This window comes from Drosophila obscura, unplaced genomic scaffold (genome assembly GCF_018151105.1).
Source record: "Drosophila obscura isolate BZ-5 IFL unplaced genomic scaffold, ASM1815110v1 contig_186, whole genome shotgun sequence".
NCBI classification, from domain to species: domain Eukaryota; kingdom Metazoa; phylum Arthropoda; class Insecta; order Diptera; family Drosophilidae; genus Drosophila; species Drosophila obscura.
Window position 1 is genome coordinate 6,936,860 of NW_024542774.1, and position 22,830 is coordinate 6,959,689.

The 22,830-nt window shown below is 46.5% G+C and overlaps 6 protein-coding genes across 30 annotated transcripts; 2 read left to right on the forward strand and 4 right to left on the reverse strand.

Moving 5' to 3' along the window:
- Nucleotides 1-468: 468 nt before the first annotated feature.
- LOC111082056 (ceramide-1-phosphate transfer protein) lies at nt 469-1,449 on the reverse strand. Its single transcript, XM_022378232.2, has 3 exons — nt 1,181-1,449; nt 899-1,116; nt 469-828 (listed from the first exon to the last, which is right to left on the reverse strand). The coding sequence occupies exons 1-3, from the start codon at nt 1,327-1,329 to the stop codon at nt 533-535; spliced, it is 663 nt and encodes a 220-aa protein (XP_022233924.1). The 5' UTR covers nt 1,330-1,449; the 3' UTR covers nt 469-532.
- On the reverse strand, nt 1,350-2,638 carry LOC111079304 (SAGA-associated factor 29). Its single transcript, XM_022374429.2, has 4 exons — nt 2,576-2,638; nt 2,285-2,513; nt 2,057-2,214; nt 1,350-1,990 (listed from the first exon to the last, which is right to left on the reverse strand). The coding sequence occupies exons 1-4, from the start codon at nt 2,612-2,614 to the stop codon at nt 1,547-1,549; spliced, it is 870 nt and encodes a 289-aa protein (XP_022230121.1). The 5' UTR covers nt 2,615-2,638; the 3' UTR covers nt 1,350-1,546.
- A 182-nt stretch (nt 2,639-2,820) lies between these two features.
- LOC111079316 (60S ribosomal protein L29) lies at nt 2,821-3,399 on the forward strand. The gene is made up of 3 exons (XM_022374463.2): nt 2,821-2,838; nt 3,024-3,131; nt 3,201-3,399. The coding sequence occupies exons 2-3, from the start codon at nt 3,030-3,032 to the stop codon at nt 3,327-3,329; spliced, it is 231 nt and encodes a 76-aa protein (XP_022230155.1). The 5' UTR covers nt 2,821-2,838; nt 3,024-3,029; the 3' UTR covers nt 3,330-3,399.
- On the reverse strand, nt 3,374-4,587 carry LOC111079315 (queuosine salvage protein). The gene is made up of 2 exons (XM_022374461.2): nt 4,257-4,587; nt 3,374-4,207 (listed from the first exon to the last, which is right to left on the reverse strand). Exons 1-2 carry the CDS (start codon nt 4,516-4,518, stop codon nt 3,435-3,437), a joined length of 1,035 nt encoding a protein of 344 aa, XP_022230153.2. The 5' UTR covers nt 4,519-4,587; the 3' UTR covers nt 3,374-3,434.
- A 464-nt stretch (nt 4,588-5,051) lies between these two features.
- Nucleotides 5,052-20,411, forward strand: LOC111079313 (kinase D-interacting substrate of 220 kDa). Of its 25 annotated transcripts, none has more exons than XM_022374454.2 (12): nt 5,052-5,620; nt 13,487-13,621; nt 13,686-13,883; nt 13,949-16,716; nt 16,778-16,956; nt 17,022-17,269; nt 17,330-17,500; nt 17,563-17,787; nt 17,934-17,963; nt 18,115-18,493; nt 19,507-19,797; nt 19,860-20,411. In XM_022374454.2, exons 2-12 carry the CDS (start codon nt 13,511-13,513, stop codon nt 20,045-20,047), a joined length of 4,788 nt encoding a protein of 1,595 aa, XP_022230146.2. In that variant the 5' UTR covers nt 5,052-5,620; nt 13,487-13,510; the 3' UTR covers nt 20,048-20,411. The 25 variants fall into 25 exon arrangements, with proteins under 25 accessions (XP_022230146.2, XP_041449120.1, XP_041449126.1 ...); XM_041593186.1 differs by lacking the exon at nt 5,052-5,620 and adding an exon at nt 6,454-6,476; XM_041593185.1 differs by lacking the exon at nt 5,052-5,620 and adding an exon at nt 6,669-6,779.
- On the reverse strand, nt 20,219-22,439 carry LOC111082202 (protein panoramix). The gene has a single exon (XM_022378382.2). It carries the CDS (start codon nt 22,357-22,359, stop codon nt 20,428-20,430), a length of 1,932 nt encoding a protein of 643 aa, XP_022234074.2. The 5' UTR covers nt 22,360-22,439; the 3' UTR covers nt 20,219-20,427.
- Nucleotides 22,440-22,830: the final 391 nt, after the last annotated feature.

A 22,830-nucleotide genomic window follows, 5' to 3' on the forward strand; every position in this document is an offset into this window, starting at 1 on the left:
AGCAGAGTGCAGCAGTTTTTGGGCTTTCTCTATAAATCTTCAGGGGATTCTGTGTGAGATCTGGATAAAGGCCTTTTTTATTGGCCATTGTTTTGGCACACGGTGTGATAATTCCAGAACGCACAGCCATAGCCCCAAATGTGGCCTTTATGATGGATCTCATTACCGGCGGGAGACACACACACAAAATTATTCTTATCTTATCGAGCACAATTATTATGCTACTACTATTAGTTTTGGGCCAGACACGAAACTAGATGTTTGGCCAGCAGTTCAATAGACCCAGATAACACCAGTTTGGTAGTTCATTCATGACTAAACCTTTATGATCTTCAACTACAAGTACAGGAGGTATAAAAGCAATGATACACGATACACAGAACGTGCCACAGGCCACAGGGGATAAGGCACATTAATGGCTAATACGGATTTGGCTTTTTGCTTAATGCTAAAATGCACAAACATGAATTAGGCTACAACGAACACTTGTAATTTACGATATATATGTATATACAGAAAATTTGGATAAACTTTAAGGCAAATTGTGGAGATCGTGCAACGTGTAGAGCTGTTCCGTGCGGTCGTAGACCTTCCGGGTGTTCCCAAGCATTTCCGGCAGCAACGCAATGGCACTGGGCACATCCTGGCAGACGCGAGTGAGCAGATCTCCACGTGATGGCATCGCATACATGGCCAGGCGGGCGCCCTTTCTTATTAAAAATGCATGATGCTTACCAAGTGTGTCGTCATAGGCCGCTCTGCACACGCCCGAAGTTTTCTCCTCGTTCTGCAGATCTTGCAGGCGCTTCAGAAACTCGTAGAAAAACTCTAGATAAGAGAACAAAGACAATCAGCAAATGTGGCAAAAGTTTAGAGCAACAAAAGCTAGCCAACCAACCAAGGCCACGATGGAGACGCAGCAGAGTGCGGCTACCCGACACATAGCCTTTTGAGGACAGCAGATTAGCGTCCCTCTCATAAACCAGCATTGCATTAAAGGTCTCGAAATACTTTTGCTCCTCGGTATCAGTCTTTCGTAGCTCGTACAGAATATCTATTTTTTCGCGAACATCGCTGCTCACGAAGCCAAAGATGCTGCCCATAAGCTGGAAGAACCTGCAATCGACACAACAAAGGTAAGAGTTGATGTTCCAAGGCGTTCCCTCCAGGCTATTCTTACTTCATAATTTCTTCGTAGGCCGCCAGGTAGGCGTCCAAGAGGACGTCATCTTCTCCGAGGAGACTGCTGGCGAACAGCTCGGCCACTTTTTCAATATCGAAGCACTCTGAATTTGCATTGACAGTCTCTATCGAACCATTTACAGACATTTTCCAGTTTCTTATTGGACTTTATTGATGAGAATTTGAACCGATATCTGATAACAGTCAAAACAGCTGATGGTCACGTCACAAGAATTTTGAGTGCTATTCACAGTCCTATCGATAATTTCGTGACTGTGAACTGGTCAAAATATGCGGAAATTCGAATTACAGAAACATTAAATTTAAATTAATATTTATTTATATAGTTATGAATTATTGACATCTATGCCGATGAGAGATTACCACTGCCGCTGCTGGCGCCTTTCTTTGTGGGCCGATAAGCAATGACATAGCGCTGGGCTACGGGCAGGGGCTCTGCATAGCCATTCATATAGGAAGAGTCCTCGAAGAGCACATCATACTCTTCTGTGGCAGTGGCAGGCAGGCGGTGTACAATGGCCTTGTAGAAACAGGTCGTTTGTGGATACAAAGCCATCACTACAGTGTCCTTGGGAAACAGAGCGTGACCATCGGTCTCCGGATTGGCACGCATCAGGGGCAGCGGAATAACTTTCCTTTTGCTGAGAACATGCCGGTCCTTTTGCTCTTCATCAATATCAATCACATCGTACTTATTTTGTCGTTGCAAAAACTGAACCACCTCCGCCAGTATCCAGTTCTCCTCTTCATCGATGCCTTTTGCCAAAGCAGCTACGTTGTCGCCCACCTTTCGGGAGAGAGCAGACAATATCCTTGTAAGTCATTCCCATCTCAACAAAAGACTGGCACTCACCTTGGCCACATAGTTTCCCTCAGCTGGAATAGCTCCGCACAAGGCTGGAGCCCGTTCGCCTGGCTTGCTCACAAAAAGAGGCAAAGTTTGGGCAGATAGTTGCACCATTTTCATGAGGGCTCCTCGACGAATGGCTTCTTTGTTGCCAGCATTGCGAGCTGTGTGAAAGGATAAGACAAAAGCAGGATATTTTATCAAGAGCGCAGTTTCACCTTAGCTTCAACTCACCCTGAATGCGACGTTCGTTGCGAATGCTCCGAATTTCGTGGATTTTGGCGAGAGCGGCTCGGATGGTGGCCTCCTCCTGCGAGGTCTCCAACATGCTGGCCTTAAGCAGGGGTTTCACCTTTGCATTGTTTGTCTGAAGCGACCGCACCAGAGTGGAGATGGAGTTCTCTGCCCGGCGGCGCTCCTCATCAACAATGTGAATCTGCTGCTGAATATCTTTCAAGCGATCCTACGGGACAAGCACAAAGTAAATGTAACTACTCCCTGTCATTCATCATCATCTTGGCTTACCTGAATCTGTTGAGCTGCACTCTCTGCAGTTAGCGGCATTTTTTGTTGTTTAAAATTTTGCAAATTTTTGGAAGCAATCGAAAATAATGAAATTATCAATGAAATAATGAAACGAGTTATCGGTATCAATGAAACTATCAATGAAAAAATGAGTGACTATCGCATACCACACATCGATCAAAAGACTATCGATAGTTTATTTTCATTGTTGTTGACAGCAAAATCCTCTTCTTCCTCTTCTTTTCCGCTGAAGTGTCAAAAACGTAGGTCGCAAAGGAAATTATTTTCAATAAAAAATCCGGCAAATTGTTGATTTTCGCAACAAATCGACGAAATCTAGAAGTGTTAATGTGTTACCCGTGCTTTAAACTATTTGTAATGTGGAATATTTTCTGTTTTCATGCTACGCCCACCCTTGGATGTTCGGATATTCGCTATGCAAAAATAGTTTGAGATGGCCAAGTCAAAGAATCACACAAACCACAACCAGAACAAGAAGGCCCATCGCAATGGCATCAAGCGCCCCATGCGTAAGCGCCACGAGTCCACCATGGGCGTAAGTAGACAGAATTAATATACTCTATATGAGTGCACATATGCTAACCCGGCTTCTCTTTGTGAACAGATGGATGTCAAGTTCCTGATCAACCAGCGGTACGCCCGCAAGGGTAATCTGTCGCGCGAGGAGTCCGTGAAGAAGTTCAACGAACGCATCGCCGCACAGCAGGGCAAGCCCAAGCCCATTACTTTGTAGATTCCAGACAGCATCCGATCTTGGTTAGAAGAGAGCTCGTTGTTTAATTAAAGGAAATCAATTTAACGTATCCGCCAAAATGTTTATTCGTGGTCAAGCTTATGGTTAATAGTAAATGCTCAAGACCTTGTGGAATGGGATATGTTCCAAGTCTGCCTGGTACTGGCGTCTGTAGTCCCAGAGATACTGGTCAATGACAACAGAATTGACGCATGGCGAGATCTCTGAATGGTCTTGCTTCAGGGCTTTCATCACTTCATCCCTGACCTGCTCGATTATGTATATCGAAGCGCCGCGTATCTCCACCTCCATGGGATCGCCGTTCTCCAGAATTGTATCTGCTTTGAGCACCTCTAGCAATTCTGGCGTGTACTCCAAGCTGCCGAAGTGCACCAGCACCTGTGGAATGCGGTAGTCGGCAAACATGGTGATCTGATCAATGTCGTGGAAGAAGCCTAGGCCTTTGCCTCTGTAGCAGGACCAGATATCGCCGACAAGTATCTGAGCCCGTTTCAGGATGGAAACGCGCTTTCCCGCAAAGTCTGCCTGGTCCCGGAAACAGGGGAACTCCTCCACAATCAGCTCCAGCAGACGCACCGCCGACTTGTCGGCTGCCTTGATCACATTTTCAAATCGGCCATCGTACTTCTTTAGCAGACAGTTGCCCACTTCGTGAAGACAGTCGATACGTTTCTGGATGAGCGGAATCTTGGTCTCGCCATCGTCAGACCGGAATATGTGCTCCACCGTCTTCATGTCGATCTGAGAGTAGAACTTGGCACTCGTCACATTTACGCCTTCACCGATAGCTCTTTTAATGGCGGCACAGAGGGCAAAGTATCCGGTGTAGCCATTGACCTTGTATTTCGTATAGTTATCTATGAAAAGATCGGTTAGATTGCTTAGAGATCAGTTCATGTGACTCACTCGGTGTCCAGAAGCAAAAGTTCAGGGTATCAAGGACGAAAACCCAGTCGGCGGCACCTGTATAAGCTTCAGGCTTGCTGTCTTCCGGATTTGGATGCAGCTCATGCTGCGAAAAATTATCCACGCATATGCGTTTACTGTGGAGGCCCTCTAGAATTTCCTTGGAAAGCTTTTCGATGCCTTCAGGCACCACTCGCAGGTGCTTGGCATGCTTTACGATGTGATCTCCAGACTCTCGTGGACTTAGGCTCTTGCTTATCATCTTGGTAATCCTAATAAACCTTGAAAGTATAGTGACCGCGTTATTTTTATTATATTTATTTGTAATTTATCGATATAGCGATATCATTAGTGATGAACGAACTTAACCCTCATTACGCCCTCCCAACCATGTAATACAGGCACACACAATGACAAAACTGGAAGTTAAACCACGCGGAAAATAGAGTACAAAATTTGTTTGTGAATTCATTGCATTAGCTAGCTCTATTCCAAATATAATTGTATTCTATTGGCTAATGTTAAGAAATTTATTTTATTGGATTGCTTTTAAAATACGGTTTAAGCATAAAAGACAATTTCATTGACATGATTGCTACATATCAGCAACATATTTATACAGTTTGGAAATTTTGTATTTGCTATGTTTCTTAATTTGATTAAAGATTAATCTTCAGCTTGATTTTGAATTTAAAAAATAGAGCGAAATGACCGATAAATTTACAATCGATAGCAGCGAATCTGTGATTTCCATCGCTGTACAGCACTACCATTTAATTTTTTTTTAAAAAAAAAAACAAGCCAGCAGCAGCTGACGTCGGTGTCGCGATATAATGTCCCAAAATACTAATTAAATGGCTTAAGCTGGTTCTAGAACCAAAGAAAGCATCCTGTGAGATTGTGTAATACTCCCTGTCCATGTATTTGTCTAGTATTTACTAACCCAAGAGTGCAAATTCGTTATCAAAACACACACAAAAGTCGTGCCGTGAAGGAGTCGTTTTTTTAATCAAATTATTAGTTATTCGTGATATCTTGTTTAACCTAATATAAGTTTGTGAATGCATTGAAAAAGTATATGAAGATATCACTCGCAAACGTACTATTTAAGCGCCCAAAAAGTTCTTTGTGCTGTGAGCAAATATTTTATCGACGTTTCAGTTTGGCAGCCACCAACACACACATACAGACACTTCTCTGCACTACACACACACATATGTAAGTGCGCTGAAGATACAGATACACGTGCGCTCAGCTGTGCCCCCCACCAAATGTCGACTGTTTTCATTCAAGTCTGATCCTGCACAAAACACGACTCTTTAAGACTGAGACAACGACACACTGCAACGAGATTCATTCAACAGGTGAGCCCGCTTGCTTAGCGTGGACTGAGCATAAGTAAGAATTCATCCCGTAAAGATCTCCAGTACTCGCCGTAATGGTTATTATGCTTAAATAATATTTCGTATATTTCGTTTGTTTGTAGACACGAACACTCTGGTAATTATTATAGACAGATTTGCAGTAGTGTGTTGTCGCCCAAAGTGCTAATTAATATGTACACTCAACCACTTAGATCTGTAGAATCATTCAGTCAGACTCTTGATTAGTTCGATAGAATACATACATATGTATATCCACCCATATTGTTCTTGAATTCCACATATGTACATATATTTGAATATGTCTGTGTGTATATTAAGTAGTTTTACATAAATATATTTAGAGACCTAGAACTTGCAGCATCATCTACCGTACACCCACACAGGCACGTATTTATTTTTATAATATTCTCGGGACTATTCCAATTTGTGGCTTCTACTAGATTTTGTCATTATTTGCCAATTAAATGGGTTCTCTATATATTTTATACAGGAAATAGGAAATAGGTGTTTCCCTCCGTCGACTATAACAATAGCCTTCTTACTTGCTTCATTTGTAATCTGTCATAATTGAAGTGTATATTAATATCGTAATGCACAGCGGTATCTGCAGCAAGAAATTCTTTATCTTTCCCGTTATCGTCCACTTCACCCAAAAGGCTGGCAGTAAGCTTGACACTCGACTCCAAGCAATCGAAATATAATATCTTTCATTGCATTCCCTTCTCGATCATCATTAAGTTGAATGCTCATCAGCTGTCATCAGGTGTTAATTTGTGCTGATTATATTCACATCTATAATTTTCCATGTCAAGCAATGGAATCTAAATCACTAAAGGTAATTGAAATCTTCTTAATTCACTGTATCGCAAATCTATGCTAATTTGCCTGATAAACGATGTCAAATCAGACGCTGGCCCATGGTTGAACACCTTTGCTTGGGTCTCAGTTTGTTTTCATATCGGGTCGACACTTGACGCATAATCTTCTCCAGAACAATCCCATCAGCATAAGGTAAAAAATTACATTGTAAAGTGCTTGCAACATGGTGGAGAGAGTTCCGGTGTACTCCATTTCGCATTTTATGGAAAAGCGTTCGAGTGGCTCATCAAATGGCGAGGGCCACCTATCTAATGAACAAGTGAGTCGAATGAAACCAAAGGAGTACTTCGATTTCAAAGGTGTACGATCGAACTAATCGAAGATTTCCACGCGGGCATACAATTGATCTTTAACTCGTTCAAGGGAGCATGCATATTGATTGGAATCAAAAAATGTTTATCCTCTCAAAAGAGCGTCATTTGAGAGATCATAATCCCACTAAATGTAATTAACTTCGCATAAGATATGAGGGTACTTAGTTACCTCTCTCCATTATCTGTGATTAGATTCCATTTGTGCATATTTCACCAGAAAGGGTATGAAACACTCCGGCATGCCCAAGCTCAATCAGGTCTTAGCTTTTGTTTTCATTTTTATATTACTTACCCCACATTCCCATATCACGTGTCCCACACATACTCATATGTTCCCACGAACACACACACATCCAAATTGTTTGATAAACGCCGTTATTTTTTTTGGGTTGCAATTTCTCATTTTTATCAAAAAACAAAATAAAACAAAAAGTGAAGGAGAGTTGAGCCCCGCAGAGTGCGAGAGAGGGTGTGTGAGTGTGTGCGAAAGTTGTTGCTTTTTCTCTCTTTCTGCGCCATCGGTTACAGTTAGTTTTCCAGCAGAGTGCGCCGCGTGCGCTCCACTCACCGACTAATCGCCGCTTTTATATTTGAAATAGATTATAGTCGGGCAATTTGCATTTTTCGAAAGCTAAACAATATACTACATGTTTACCTATACACATACCCGTAAGCCGTAATCACCGACGAGTCAGAATTGTTCCGGGGAGATGCTCCTCAGTGCTGTGGTGTCTCTATCTCCGTCTGGGCCCCAAAACGGAAAACGATAGGCGCGAGTAAATATTTGGCCCGGGGCTTAAGTCCAGTGACACGCTGTAAACTGATAATAAAAGTGTACTAAAACAGTTACACATTCGCCTGAAATTGGAGGTGGTTCGAGGTTACCAATAGAGAGAGGGAGAGAGAGAGAGACCAGTATGAAGCGCACACCCAAATTGCACGAGGTAGGGCGGGCCTACTCGGAGATGTCGCCCCTCAATCCGGACTCTCCACCTGCAGCAGCGGTGGCCAGTACCAGCGGCTACGGCAGCATTTTCCCCTTCGGCCTGCTGCGTGGCTCCTTTGGTCGCGGCGGCAATGCTGCTGTTCAGGTGGGTGAAAAAGTAAAGCTTAATCGTCTGTTCTATATGGTATATGGGGGGGAGACTGCCTTATCGGCATTCCCACTACAGACCAGACAGATGTATGTACTGTACATACATATGTATGTATGCCTGAAATGAGATTGTTTTACCGATAAGTAAGCAGACGGCGGGGCATATGTTATGGTATGGTTTTGCTAATTTTTTTTTATCGTGTCGACTAGCTTAGTCGCCTCGAATCGTACATACCCTTCAACAAACATACGTCATAGCTCTACATGACACGTATGTACTTACCATAGCTTTATGGCCTGCAGCCTTAAAGTATGCTGCAATAAAAAGGTTTATACTTTTTATTACCGACCAAAATGGCGGCAATATTCAAAAACAGCAGAAAATCCGAAAGGTAAATGTTAATTGATCAATGCTAAAGGGTGAGGTTTCCTTTAGACTAAGTTAGATATTATCGGAAACTATTTCCTTATTGGATTACTCCTAGGCAATATCTAAATATATATTCCTATTGAATACGAAAATTATATTCCCATTCCGATTCTGGGCATCCTTTCCGGTTTCAGTCCGATTCTATTTGACTTTTTGGGGTGAAGGAAATAAAAAGAAAAGGTAATTAGCCGTACAGTGAATTTTTCCATTGTCTTTTGTTTATTAGGAAGCAGCTACAGCAATATCTTTGTGGGTGGTGTTCCTTTTAGTATCCGCAGCTTATCAAAATAGGTTTTATCGGTGCTGTTTGCTCAATTAATGAAAACTAAATAGAATATGGCGGATCGGATCGTTTGGGGGCATCATTTATATGATGCTCCACCATTCTGTGCGCAGGCAGTTCATTGAAGGCGCCTTTGCCAAGCAGTCGATGCGCAGCTTCGGGAATTAATAAACTGAATAACATACAAACATACATATTCGCGTATATACATATATATATATACATATATAAATATATATATTTATCTATTCAATCGATATCGAAATCGGCCTTCAAAACGGAACTGAACGGCGAAAGTTTGGCGAAAATGTTCAAGGCCCGCTTAAAGACGAGTCCCAGCGGCGGGGGTGAGGTGTGTGTTCCATCATCTAACCATCTATCTATATATCTATCTATCTATTTATCTGTTGTATGACAATTAAGAAAGCAAGTAAGAACTTTATAGGCCTGCTGGCGCCCTATCTAACACGACAGCCGACAGCTGATGACAGCCCCCTGACATGTGACAGAGAAAGCCCCCAAGAAAATTATAGAAACAATCTTTTAGCAATGTTATCTATTCGCCCCTTTTTTGTGTTGTAGGAAATATGTATGCATAGATCGATACAGAATGTTATAAAGCGTGTTCCAGTGGAAAAAAACTAGAAAATAACGGAATCTATAGGATAGATATACATATATGTAGGAATCTTGCATCAGTCAATCAATTTGGATTCATTAAGAGGGAATGACTCTCAATGTGGTTGTTACCCCAATCAATATTTCAGACGTTCTTCGATCAAAATCAATTGGAAGCTAAACTGCTATATAACGCAAAGCTTTCAACACGTAAATAATGATCTACTTAACCTTCGTAGATGCATACACACCCATCCTAGGATACAGCCACCCCATGAGATAAGCACCCACCCACCCCCATTTATTTCAACATCTTCCGAGTGTGATAGAGCGTAAACCACCGCGTCATGGAGAAAGATGGGAGAGCACATAAGCCTCCAAAGAAGAAGGTCGCTTCGATATTGAGTGGAATCGAAGAAATACCAGATCCAGATCCAGACCCCAATACAAAACCAACGACAACCAGTGAAGGGACAAGGGGCACAAGTCCGCGTCCCCAGGCGAGTGGCGGAACCATTGCGGCTCTGGTGAGCGGTTTGCACCACACGGGGGCACGTGACATCCAGTCGCTGCATCAGCCACTGCTCGAGTGCGAGGAGCGGGCGCTGGCCATCAAGAATCACCTCAGGGTGCATCGCCAGGGCCATGGCACTGAGGCATCGCCCCACGATTCCATGTCGCGATTTATAGTCGATATCGAGGAGGAGCCATCGGATTCGTCGCAGAGTACCGGAGTGCAGGAACACCAGGAGCATGAGCATACCGGTGGTGGTGGTGGTGGTGCTGGCGGTGGCGGTGGCGGACCGAGTTCCTTGCGTCGCTTCAGCCACTTCAATCTGGCACTGCGTCGTTTCTCCCACATCCCACATGTCCATGTAAATGTAAATGCACACCGATCCTTGCATTCTTCTTGTTCCCCTTGTTCTTGTAACGTTTGTTTGCTGCTCTTCTGCTTTTGACCCTAACCCCGACTCCGTGTACATAATGCAAATACTTATACCCATGCAATCCCCCCCACATAATAAGCAGAATAAGCACAGAGAGAGAGAGAGATGTTCGTTCCCCCTGGAAAACCAGTATATATCGGATCTAAAAATAAACTTCTTGCTGCTTGCTGCAGCTTATGGCCTTACTAAAAAGAATGAAGAGCCCACTCACTAATGCTGCAAGAATGGTCTGTTCTTCTGTCTGTTTCTTCTGCCTTTGCTTTGTTCTGTTTGCTTTCCTTTCCTCGGAAGTCAGTGGCTCATGAGGCTGATTACTGCGTGCTCAACGAGGCTGCCTCTCGACTTGAGGGCCCCCATTAAGTGACACGCGATTCGATTGGATTCTATTAATGCTCGTCGGTCGAGTCCAAAATAAACTAACTCAATCGCTCATTAAGTGTCTCCGTGATATCAAAAAACTGTCCATCTCTGTCGCGGTTCTCAAGTGTCGCCAAAGGAGTGTTCCGTGCGGGCGGGGAGGAGGAGTGTGTTCAATAACCTAATGGAAGCCATAAACTGTAAAGAACATTGATGTAATTAGTTGGAAGTACATTTCACTCGAATGCGGATGGCTGGTCGGTCATCGGTTGGCCTTCTGAGCATAAATTAAAGTGAAACTTTTTATGCAAGGCAGTGTAAAGAGTAAACAGCATTGGCACTCCAGCAGTCGCAGTCCGAGACTCTTTGAGACTTAGACCACAAAAAAAAAAACAAAAAAACCTGCCACTGACCACTGACAGTCGCTGCCTGGTCAATCAGTTGTGGTGCAACGCTCGTGGCAGCTGCAGCAGCAGCAGCGGGTCAACAAATAATAATACCAAAATTGGCAAACACGTTCCCCTGAATGTGCGAGTGCGAGTGGTTTTTCTGGCCAATTACATATATTCGACACGAAACGGCATTACCATAGAGCGTAGCGCACGCAGCGCACCTTCCCTGACTGCCACCCCATGGGCTGATTACAGTGGGACTACTGGCAGATGACTACTTTTTTGCGTGCGAAACCCATTTTAACAGCAGAGGAAGAAGCAGCAAAGCAGCAACAGCAGCAGCAGCAGCAGTAGATGATAAGCGTCCCCCCCCACACACGACACGCGTCAGACGAGACCCGACCAGGGAGCTACTAAGGCGGCAGCAAATTGCTCTGGCACTGACACTGGCACTGGCACCGCCTGCATTCGATACGCTTCGCATTCTCCAAGAAACGCTCAAGAAAACCTAAACGCTCGCTCCGCACAGAATTACAGATGCACGGAATCACAGGAATTAATTAATTGCCAATTCAATTAATGAAGCGGCAAAAAGAGAAAGAAAATTCGCAAATATTATGCACATACTAGTATCTAGCAGTATCCAGTAACTGGTTGCACTTGATTAAAGATCTCGCGAGTGATAAATAATATTGCAGTACTTTGTTTTTTTCTTCTCAATTGTGATTTGTGTGATATTGTGACAAATGAAGAGAAGAATTTCCATGTTTGTGCAGTCGCTGGTTTTATCAGCTTGACGCAGCACGTACCGTACCGTACTCTCCGCTCGTACATCGCGACCAAACAGAGCAAATTAATAATTAAATAAACTAAACCAAATAAATCAGTTGAAATCAGACAAAAGCAATCATGAAACTATCCAAAAGCTTCGATGAACTGATTTTGAGTGCCTCGCGGTTGAGCCTGAATAATCTGCGATCGCCAGGCAAGAAGAAATCTAAAAATGTAAAGTATACTCGTACCTAAAACAGTAAATAATACCCATAGATAATAGAGCATATTGGTTGAAGCTAATTGCAAATTTGAAAACAAAAAACAAAATTCCCTAGCAATAAAATAATTGAAAGTGCTACAAAATATTAACATAATAATTCAACAATCCATAATAAAAGCAGAATGGATTCTGTGTGCATTCCTGATAATACGATACCTGATTAAGACATTCTTAACATATCTTTGAGAGTACCAAAGAATATCTAAACTGCCACCATTAATACACTTTCAAGCTATTGAATCCGAGATTTTCCATCAATCATGAGCAAATAATTGGATCAATATTAATGGGTACCTAGTGATATATTTACCCAATCGGCTGTTGTCTGTCTAAACATTGCTATGCCTGAATGCATTCTAACACCTTCTCGACTGAGACCAAAATCAAGGCAAATCTCAAGCTAAAAATGAAACCTCACTTGATGTTAAATGATACAGACTCTGCAGATCTACAGAACAGTTTACACATATTTGTTTAATCGAACATTTCAGCACTCATTAAAATTGAAAAGATGTTGACAAATATGAGGAATGAAATGAAATAAATAAATGCGAAGCCACTGCAGTGCGTGAGTGGTGGTAAATGGCATTTGTTCAAATAACAAATACGACAATCTGTGACATTATCACAACTACCTGTCTAGATCTACATACCCCCAGATGGGGGTATCTATTTGCTGCGAGGCTTATGGGGATCAAATGATGGCTAGGGACTTACGTATGGCACGTATGGCACCGGATAACGGGAAGGGCGGTGTGTGTGTGTGTGTGTGTTGTTGGGTTAGCGAAAAAGGGTTTACCCAAAAGTTATTTATAAATGCATATTACCCGTGGAAAGAAATCTTTTACACAGCCCCACGGCACCCAATCGTTTATAAACTTTCATTGGAATACTGATTTCTTGGAGAACTGTAAATTTCACACTGGATTCTTTTTATAACCATCACTTATTTATGACCTCAAAAGTATCAACGAGTGAATCATCGCCTTTTGTGGATAACTTTTAACCAATCAACAACATTATTTATGCGGCAATGGGAATTTGCTTGGCTCCCATTACTGATGCTCTCCCCGAGACGAGAGCCGCACTAGCGTATGATGCAAAATAAAATCCCCGACAATCGAGTTTAGCTGATTAGCTGGTTCTTTCTCTGTCGTTGTTCGCCAAATGTACCCCCAAAATCTCTCCCAAAATCGTAACTCTGTTTAAGCATGCAAAATGTTGTAAAATTCTGAATTAATACCGAGGATTACTAAGAATTCGCCCCCTACCCTACTGATTGCTGTGTTTTATTACCACACCAATTACAAATTATAGTTGGTTTCCCTTCCCCGAAAACAATTTAATAATACAAATAGCCCAACAAAATTCGAGTTTTTGCATGATGTTCGTTTTGTTTCAGTTCTGTTCTAATTGATATCCTAATATAGAACCCAATCGAACCGGTAGTAACACTTTATATCCTTCATATGCAGAACATAAATCGCTACGGAGAATCCATGGGTTCGCTGGGACATCGCGCCTTGCTGCAGTACATCGATAATAATGATCTATCCGGTCTGCGCGCCATCCTTGACAGCCGGCACCTGAACATCGATGATCGGGATGAGGTGAGAGAGAGAGAGAGAGAGTCCCTCGAAAACCACAGAGTATTTATTAATTATTCCCTTGCAGAATGCCACCACCGTGCTGATGGTTGTGGCCGGACGGGGTCTCACAGCATTCGTTCGGGAATTTCTGGCACGCGGCGCCGATTTCCAGGCCGAGGATCTGGACAACTGGACAGCTCTGCTGTGTGCCTCCCGCAATGGACACTTTGATGTCGTCCAACTCCTACTGGATCATGGCGCTGAGGTCGAGCATCGCGATATGGTAAGAAATCAGCCTTCACCCTTCGGTCACCAGAGCCAGCTAATCCTCAAATGCTTTCCACGCAGGGTGGCTGGACGAGTCTGATGTGGGCCGCCTATCGGGGGCACACGGAACTGGTGCGGCTGCTGCTGGAAAAGGGGGCCGATGGCAATGCGCATGGCAATTACCACTTGGGCGCCCTGCTCTGGGCAGCGGGACGGGGCTTCAAGGACATTGTGGAGCTGCTGGTGCAGCGCGGGGCCAAGGTGAATGTCGGCGACAAGTACGGAACGACGGCCCTCGTCTGGGCCTGTCGAAGGGGCAACGTGGAGATCGTGGACACTCTGCTGAAGGCCGGTGCCAATGTGGACACCGCGGGCATGTATTCGTGGACCCCACTGCTGGTGGCAGCCGCCGGCGGACACACGGACTGCGTGAGTTCCATTCTGGAGAAGAAGCCGAATGTGAATGCTCTGGATAAGGATGGAATGACGGCCCTGTGCATCGCCAGTCGTGAGGGATTCCAGGATATTGCTGCCTCCCTCATAGCAGCCGGCGCCTACATAAATATACAGGATCGCGGTGCGGACACGCCCCTCATTCATGCCGTAAAGGCCGGCCATCGCACCGTTGCTGAGGCACTGCTGAAGAAGCACGCGGATGTGGATATCCAGGGCAAGGACCGCAAGACGGCCATCTACACGGCCGTGGAAAAGGGCCACATTCAGATCGTTAAGCTGCTGCTCTCCACAAACCCCGACCTGGAGTCGTCCACCAAAGACGGCGACACACCGCTCATGCGGGCGGTGCGCAATCGCAATCTGGAGATCGTCCACATGCTGCTCGACCGCAAGGCCAAGGTGACGGCCGCCGATAAGCGGGGCGACACCTGCCTGCACATAGCCATGCGGGCGCGCAGCAAGGCGATTGTAGAGGCGCTGCTGCGCAACCCCAAGCACAGCCAGCTCCTGTATCGGGCGAACAAGGCGGGCGAGACGCCCTACAACATCGACACCCTGCACCAGAAGACGATACTCGGCCAGGTGTTTGGCGCCAGGCGTCTCAACACCAACGAGGACTCCGAGGGCATGCTGGGATACGAGCTGTACTCCTCGGCCCTGGCGGATGTGCTCAGCGAGCCCACGCTAACGACGCCCATCACCGTCGGCCTCTACGCCAAGTGGGGCAGCGGCAAGAGTTTCCTGCTCAACAAATTGCGCGATGAGATGAACAACTTTGCCAAACAGTGGGCCGAGCCGCCCGCCAAGACCAGCGGCCTTCTGTTCATCGTGTCGCTGCACCTGGCGCTGCTCATTGGCATCATTGTGGGTCTGAGCACCTGGTCCACTGTCTGGGGCGTGTCAATCGCCGCGGGCTTCATGCTGATGGCATACCTCATGCTGGCGGCTGTGAAGTATTGCAACTACCAGATGGACATGCTGTGGGCCTACTCTGTGCAGCATGGCCTGGAGAAGAGGATGACGCGGCTGCGCCTCATCCTGCAGGTGGCATTCTGCCACCCGCCTGGCCCCCAATCCGACTCCCAGGCCAAGCCGGTGCGCTTCCACTTTGCGGAGGCGAACAGCGCATCGCCGACAGGCGATGGCGCGGTGGCCCATATGCTGGCGGCCCTCCTGGGGGCCATGGAGTCGCACTACGGGTGGCTGGCCACCCGCCTGTATCGCGCCTTCCGTCCCAAGTGCCTCAAGTTGGACGTGGGCTGGCGCTGGCGGCGCATGTGCTGCATTCCCATCGTCCTGATCTTCGAGCTGGCGCTGATCACCCTGGTGACGGGAATCGCCCTTATGGTGGCCTACTTCACGTACGCCAATGAAAAGGAGCGGGAGCAGATCCAGGTGGTGCTCTATGTGGTGGCCGCCATTCTGGGCACGCTCATCTGCACGCACCTGCACGTCCTGGCCAAGGTATGCGTTGCCCTATTCACCTCCCACATCCGGCTGCTGAAGCGAGCGGTGCACGCCAGCGAAACGGCACCCCTGACGATGCTCGGGGCCGAGGTGTCGGTGATGACGGACATGGTCAAGTGCCTGGATTCGTTCACAAATCAGCAGAGCCGCCTGGTGGGCGTCATTGATGCCCTCGACTCGTGCGACACGGAGCGCATCCTCACCCTGCTGAACGCCGTCCAGACGCTGCTCTCCTCGCCGAACCGTCCCTTTGTGCTGCTCATCTCGGTGGATCCCCATGTGATTGCCAAGGCGGCGGAGGCCAACAGCCGACGCCTGTTCACCGAAGGTGGCATCGGGGGCCACGACTTCCTGCGGAATCTCGTACACCTGCCCGTCTACCTGCAGAACTCTGGACTGCGGAAGGTGCAGCGGGCCCAGATGACGGCGCTTCTATTCAAGCGGAGCGGCGGTGGCAGCGAATACCAGAACGACGATGGACCCACACTGGGGCACTCTGTGTCCGCGCGACGTCTGTCCAATGCCTCGGAGATAATTTCCAGCCAGGAGAAGCTGCGTGGCCCGGCAAGGGCTGGCGGGGGCAAGAAGCTGCGTCTCTCCGAGTCGGTGGCCAGCTCGACGGGCTCCAATCTGCATCGCCTGGGTCAGAATCCCCAGGGTGTGCTCGATCTGTCGCGAATTGTGCTCACAGATGACTACTTCAGTGATGTGAATCCGCGCAGCATCCGGCGTCTGATGAACGTCATCTACATCACGGTGCGGCTGCTGAAGGCCTTCCAGATTGACTTTAGCTGGTACCGCCTCAGCTCGTGGATCAACCTGACGGAACAGTGGCCCCTGAGGGCCAGCATGATAGTGCTCCATCACGACCAGTTCATGGACACCAATGCGGATGAGAATGTCTCCCTGCAGAGCGTATACGAGAAGTGAGTGCTACTCTATGAATCCTTCCTCCTTATTTTTGTTATCTGTTCCCCATCCCGGTAGACTGCGTCCCAAGCTTGCGTATTTGCGAGAGGCTGCTCCGCTTCTGGAGCTGGATAGGGATGAGCGGAAGCTGGATGCCTTTCTGCAGCTCCACAAATCGGATTTACTTGTGGCGGATCTGCGCATCTTTCTGCCCTTCACCATAAATCTGGATCCTTACTTAAGGAAGGTTCTCAAGGGTAAGTGGCACACTCAATGATTGGTATCGCTGAACTGAATCTGAACTAAATCTCTCCTCCCACAGAGGATCAGCAAACGATTGAGGATGAGGGCTCGCTTGTAATCCAAACCAGACCGAGCGTATACAATCAAATGCGCCAACAGCCGGTGCCCACCACATATGTGCCTTCGCCACAGCCACAGCCACATGCCTATCCGCCCTATCAAATGTTCCAAAACGATTTTGTGCCCAACGAGATGCGATCGAGGAACCTCAGCTCCAGCACGGAGCCCGTATCGCCGCTGATTGCCTCGCCCAGCGATTCCTTTGGCGTGAGTGGGGGCAGCGGGCTGAGACCGGCGAATGGGAATAACGTTTCAATTCCATTACAGGAGGACATATTGCAGACGAGGCTCTCGGATCTGACAGTGGAGGGTGTCGTCAGCCTGCTGGAGCGCATTGATGACATGAAGCCAGCCATGCTCAAGCTGGCGCCGGTGCTCCGTGATAATGCCATCAATGGACGCGTGCTGAAGCACTGCGATATGCCAGATCTCAAATCGGTAGACAGAGCCCCTTCCAAGTGGCGGTTCTTCGATCCTGTTTCATGGCTGATTTCTTGCAGGTTTTGGGCCTAAGCTTTGGCCACTGGGAGCTGTTTCGCCTGCTGATCACAACGCTGAGGGATTGCGAGCGACAGCCGAGGAAGCAGCATCGCCCGCAGCCACAGGTACCCGCTGTGGAGGCGCCGCCAGTGAGTGTGCCCATGATCAAGGACGTGACCGATGCCCTGATGCCGCCCCGCGAGTCTTTGTCGCGCAAGAACTCTGCCAGTCATATGGAGAAGCAGGTAAGAGGAGGGAGGGCCAACTGCAGAACTGCAGAACTTTGGGGACATCTGTGCTAGACCATAGATGTGCCGCGATTCGCTCTAACTCATGTGCTTTGATCTATTCTTATTCCGACCATTCTCTAATTAACCAAAACGAAATGCAGTCGAAAGTGCACGACTACGAGTATCTCCAGGTAAAGCAGACACAACGACACCACAACAGACTGATTCAAAATTCCAACCATTGCTTGCCTCCATGACACTCCCCTACTCCAACTCCAACTCCAGCTGCTGCTGTATCTACTCCATTAAAGTCACTCTCTCTCTCTCTGCTTGTTCACACAGGTCACACTGGAGGAGCAAATGATTTGCGGCACTTTGCAAACGCTCAACGAGGAGGCGTACGAGGACGTGGCCAGCAGTGAGCGACCCAGTCCCACAGGTGAGATGTTAGCTACAGCCTCACAACTGCAATTGGCACCCATACGCGAGTCCTCCGAGTTCGGCTCACCTTCCGACGAGCTTATGCTGACCACCATCCTGCAGCACCATGCCAAGAGTCAGAACAACAACAACAACAACACGAACGCGGTGCCGGGCTCATATTTGCATGCTGATTACAATCGTAGTGCCAGTGCCAATTCCCTCCAGAGTCTTGGGGCGATTGTGGGCCCCTCCCTGTCCGCTGGTGATGGCGGCCGCGGCAGCTGCGGCAATGGGAACGGTAACGACTATTGCGGTAGCACGTTCGATCTTGTGCAAGTAGAATCTGGCGGTGGTGGTATCTATGATATGCATCGTGCTGCGGCACGACAAATTTCGATCAGCAGCGAGCGGCTAACGCTTAACGAGCCCAGCTCTCTGCCCCTGGTGGTGGTCATACCCAATGGCTCCTCGGGGGAGCAGCACTACGACGATACAAAGCTGTGAGAGGTCCAGCCATTCCCATCGTCTGCAAACTGAAACTATGTAAAATGCATGCGAAATAATACGGGAGATTGCGGGGCCCTTAACTTAACTAATAGTCTGACAATGGAAAAAAAACCATTTTAAAATTGGACCAAATGTCAATTGTCAATCCAGTACGAGACCAAAGCAGAACAGACCAAAATCATATATCATCTAGATATCATTCTTTAAAGCCCTGTTTGATTTACTTTTAATTTTGGCTTGGCTTCGATCTGGACAGTATTATCGTATTATCTACATATATCTATAAACATATCTATCTAAAGGACTAAAATTTGAGTTGTGCGACGATTACTAATTCATTCCAATTGTTATATACCAACACGATTAGTTTAGTTTGATTAATTATTGGCCACAAGAAATTTAAAATTGTGAACAACCAGCCAACCCACACACACCCACACTCCCCCACACACACACACACACAACCCACTAATAACTAACCCGAATTAAGCGAAAGCCAAGCCTTCACCCCGCCCGGAGACACCCACCAGCGAAAATATCAAATAAATGATAATCTTATGAACAACTCTCTACCACTTGCATTTTATTCAGCTTTCCCCATATCTGTGTGTGTGTTTATTTACCGCCTCTTAACCTCTTTGTTCCATTCTATGTTCGATGTTCCAAATATTTACTTCTTATAATGGTGGTGCTATAATGTGGTACTGCAGCTGCCACAGCGTGTGGCAGTGGATCGATCATCCCTGATATCCCCTGATAAACCACCTTACCTTACCCTATCCGTATCCGTATATGATCTTTTAGAGCATGACACACCCACTGGTTGTGGGCCTGCAATGACGACAGCATTGCTAACCTCAGCCTCGGCCATGTACACGCATCATCAGCAGCAACAGCAGCAGCAGCAGGCGCAGCCATCGGTTCGCGATTCCATACTGAAGCAGCAGGGCAGTGTCAAGGGTGACAAGCGCGTATCGATTCAACAAACATCAAGCAATAACAACAATAACAACAACGTCAAGGCTGCAACGAATGTTGAATATGTATCCGAGGGAGCAGGAAGCAAAGTGCGACTAGCCACAAAGCCGCCAGCAGGTAAATATCGGTCGATAAAATAGAATCTGCCAAATAACAATCCAATTATCGTTGCATTTAAGGACCGCGACCCGCCTCGCTGATTATCACCAGGAACGATTCCAACTCACAGTTCCAGCTGCTACGCTCCTCCTCAGTGGACTATGACGATGTGGAGGCGCAAGAGCACAGGACTACCATACGGACAACACTGCTGGAGCAACAGGAGGAGGATGAGGCGGCACCGTTCGTGTTTACAGCGCGCAAATGATACAATCTGATAATAGCAGCCTGATGGCAAGCCAATTTAGGTTTAGGGCCAGTCTTAAATAAGCTAACTAACTAGCTAATTACTACTAAATGGAGTTGGCTGGAACTCGAGAGTTGTGGCTAACCCAAAATAGATTTACAACTTCTAGCAAAAGACAATTGTTTGCATTACTTCTTGTTATATTTGTGTGTTTATTTATGTGTATTGTATTTATTAATTGTAAATCGATGGGAAAGTAGGAGAAAATAGTGAGAGAATCTGCATATGGAATACATACAGAACAACAAACAGTACTTCAATGTTATATATATTTTTTGGTTTCTCTATGTACGAATTACGAATTATACAAAGAATGAAATGAGAATCAATGCACAATTTTGTCATTTGCGTGAATAAACATCGCGATGGACATCCAGAGCAGGTTGCAGCGCCTTGTAGAGTCTGTTGGCCATTTCGGGTGTTGGCGTGTTGCGGATGAGCTCTTGCAGTGCAAACATCACATTCGTTTGGGCCGTCGTCAAAAAGGTCATGTCAAAGTCGGGATTTTGCCAGAAGGCCCCTCTTAGCTGGCCCTGCAGCTGGGCCTGAGTGCCAACGCTTTGCGTGTGAAGTCTGAGGTCCGTTTGGGTCGAGGAATTTATGTAGAGGGCCGCAGAGTCGGATTCCTCCGGTTCGGATGGTGCATTGAAGAGCTGTTCCTGCTTCAGTTTGAGTATGCGCTGGCTGGGCTGTGTCTTAAGCCGAGCCTGCTTCAGATGATCCACATCGTAAGACAGCAGCCGGAGCAAATCCCTGGTACTATTGGGCACCGTTTCTAGCCCCCATTTAGCCAAATCAATCCTGGTTCCCGGCGCCGAATTGAACTCATAAACCACATTGTAGTTGTTGCATATCGGCGAGGGATTCTCGAAGACTTCTTGACTCATGAAGGAGCTGCTTTTGGGCACTTTGTGTATGGTATTCACCATAAGGAACTCTTCTTCCTGGGCGTTTGTTCTCTTCTGCTCAAACAGCTCGAGCACCTTCATGGCCCGATTCACGGCCAAGTTGCACTTCTCCCGTTTTGTCAGCTTTTCTGGTGCAGGCTTCGCCGCCACAGGAACGGCCTCGCTCTGTTCCTGCTGGAACAACTTCTCGTGATTCACAACCTTGATCTGCCTCTCGTCGTCTCGAACATAGATCCACTCCTCGTCAAAATCTGCACCCACAGCGGGCATCGGCTCCGGTTTGATTGTGGCAACGCGCGGCAGGCCATAAGAGGCCGTTACTCTTATCGTGGGATCACGACTACCTCTGACTTCACTGTGATTATCCTCGCGTGGGCGTCTATTGTCCATTTGATAATCCTCGCGGGGGCGTTTATTATCCCTGTAATGATCGTCGCGGTGGCGTTTACTGTCTCTTTGTTTATCCTCATGATCGCGTCTATTGTCGCTTTGTTTAGTCTCATGATCGCGTCTATTGTCGCCTTGATTATTGTCGCGTGGGCGCTTCTCCCTTTGATTGTCCTCGTGTTGACGTCTACTGTCCATTAGATTGTCTTCACGATGGCGTCTATTGTCCCTTGTACTGTCCTCGTGCTGGCGTCTATTGTCCCTTTGATGCTCTTCGCTTGTTCGTCTACTTTCCCGTGAGGTGCGCTTATTTTCCTTTTGATTTTCATCGATCGAACTGTTGCTTCCAGATTTACCCCTCTTGCGCTTGTGCTTTCGCTTTCTCTTCTTATGCTTATCCTTCAGCTCTTGCATGTCGTCCAACTCTTGCAACTCCTTCTGACGCGCTAGGCGGGTCGCTTCAAGTTCTTCTATGCTATCAGTACAGTCTGGCTCTTCCACCTTCGGAGCTGGCGCTTGGGGCGGTTCCAAGTCCATGTCGTTCATTTCCTCCCTTTTGCAAAAAACACTTGGAATACCATCCATAGCTGGGTTGCTGGCGGTGCCTCCAAGTTCGTATTCCTCCAATTTTGGAATGTCCCGCAATATATCGTCCAGGGATTCAGCATTTTCTGGTTCTGCCTTGACAACTGGAGCCTCCGGCTCTGCGTTGGCAGCATTGGTTGGACTATTTGGCATTGTAAGGTCACTTCGTGGAGTACGTGGAATGGAGGGGACCTCGACATCGTCGTTGTCGCTTTCCCATCCATGCCCACTGCCACCGGCCCCGAAGACGCGGTGGTCTGGGGAAGCAATCACATCAGTGCGAAGCGGCGTATCGTCGTTCTCGCCGAGTTGTCGTAGCGGCGTGCTCGCGTTGTCGTCCAGATGACTCCCATCTTCACTTTTTATTTCAACTTCAAGCTCAGGTCCTTCCATTTTTTATAGAATACTAAAAATAAAATTTTTCATCGCAGCAGGTCTCGTCTATTCCGAACTTAACCCACTTAACCCCCCTCTATTTAAACAGGAAAATAAATTCTCCTTCTTCTTGTATAATTTCCTTTTATTCACAAAAACAAATTACGATATCTTCAACCTGAACTGCGTATTTATTTTTCAAGTTTCATAGTTTTCTCAGGAATATTTAAACACATATTTCGAAAAAGGGTAAACGTTTTTTTTTTTTCGAAAATCGATTCTGATTTTCGGGAACCCACCCGCACAGAAAGCAGCACAGTGAGAACAAAATATTATGTAATATCAAGGTTTTTTTTTTGGGAAAATATCATTTACTTGATAAAACTACGAATAAATTCATTTTTAATTTTGAATATATATAACAACCCTAAAAACGATAAGCGATAAGCGATACCGACAAAAATACCGACAATCTCTGGCATGCTGGGT

Coding starts and splice junctions, on each gene's coding strand:
- LOC111082202 (XM_022378382.2), bottom strand. CDS start 22,359: ATGGAAGGACCTGAGCTTGAAGTTGAAATAAAAAGTGAAGATGGGAGT.
- LOC111079316 (XM_022374463.2), top strand. CDS start 3,030: ATGGCCAAGTCAAAGAATCACACAAACCACAACCAGAACAAGAAGGCC. Junction 3,132..3,200: donor GCCACGAGTCCACCATGGGC/GTAAGTAGACAG, acceptor CTTTGTGAACAG/ATGGATGTCAAGTTCCTGAT.
- LOC111082056 (XM_022378232.2), bottom strand. CDS start 1,329: ATGTCTGTAAATGGTTCGATAGAGACTGTCAATGCAAATTCAGAGTGC. Junction 1,117..1,180: donor GCCTACGAAGAAATTATGAA/GTAAGAATAGCC, acceptor TGTCGATTGCAG/GTTCTTCCAGCTTATGGGCA. Junction 829..898: donor GCGTCTCCATCGTGGCCTTG/GTTGGTTGGCTA, acceptor TCTCTTATCTAG/AGTTTTTCTACGAGTTTCTG.
- LOC111079304 (XM_022374429.2), bottom strand. CDS start 2,614: ATGCCGCTAACTGCAGAGAGTGCAGCTCAACAGATTCAG. Junction 2,514..2,575: donor GTGCAGCTCAACAGATTCAG/GTAAGCCAAGAT, acceptor CTTGTCCCGTAG/GATCGCTTGAAAGATATTCA. Junction 2,215..2,284: donor CAACGAACGTCGCATTCAGG/GTGAGTTGAAGC, acceptor CCTTTCACACAG/CTCGCAATGCTGGCAACAAA.
- LOC111079313 (XM_022374443.2), top strand. CDS start 9,609: ATGGAGAAAGATGGGAGAGCACATAAGCCTCCAAAGAAGAAGGTCGCT. Junction 16,957..17,021: donor CTTAAGGAAGGTTCTCAAGG/GTAAGTGGCACA, acceptor CTCCTCCCACAG/AGGATCAGCAAACGATTGAG. Junction 17,501..17,562: donor ATATGCCAGATCTCAAATCG/GTAGACAGAGCC, acceptor GATTTCTTGCAG/GTTTTGGGCCTAAGCTTTGG.
- LOC111079315 (XM_022374461.2), bottom strand. CDS start 4,518: ATGATAAGCAAGAGCCTAAGTCCACGAGAGTCTGGAGATCACATCGTA. Junction 4,208..4,256: donor CTTTTGCTTCTGGACACCGA/GTGAGTCACATG, acceptor ATCTTTTCATAG/ATAACTATACGAAATACAAG.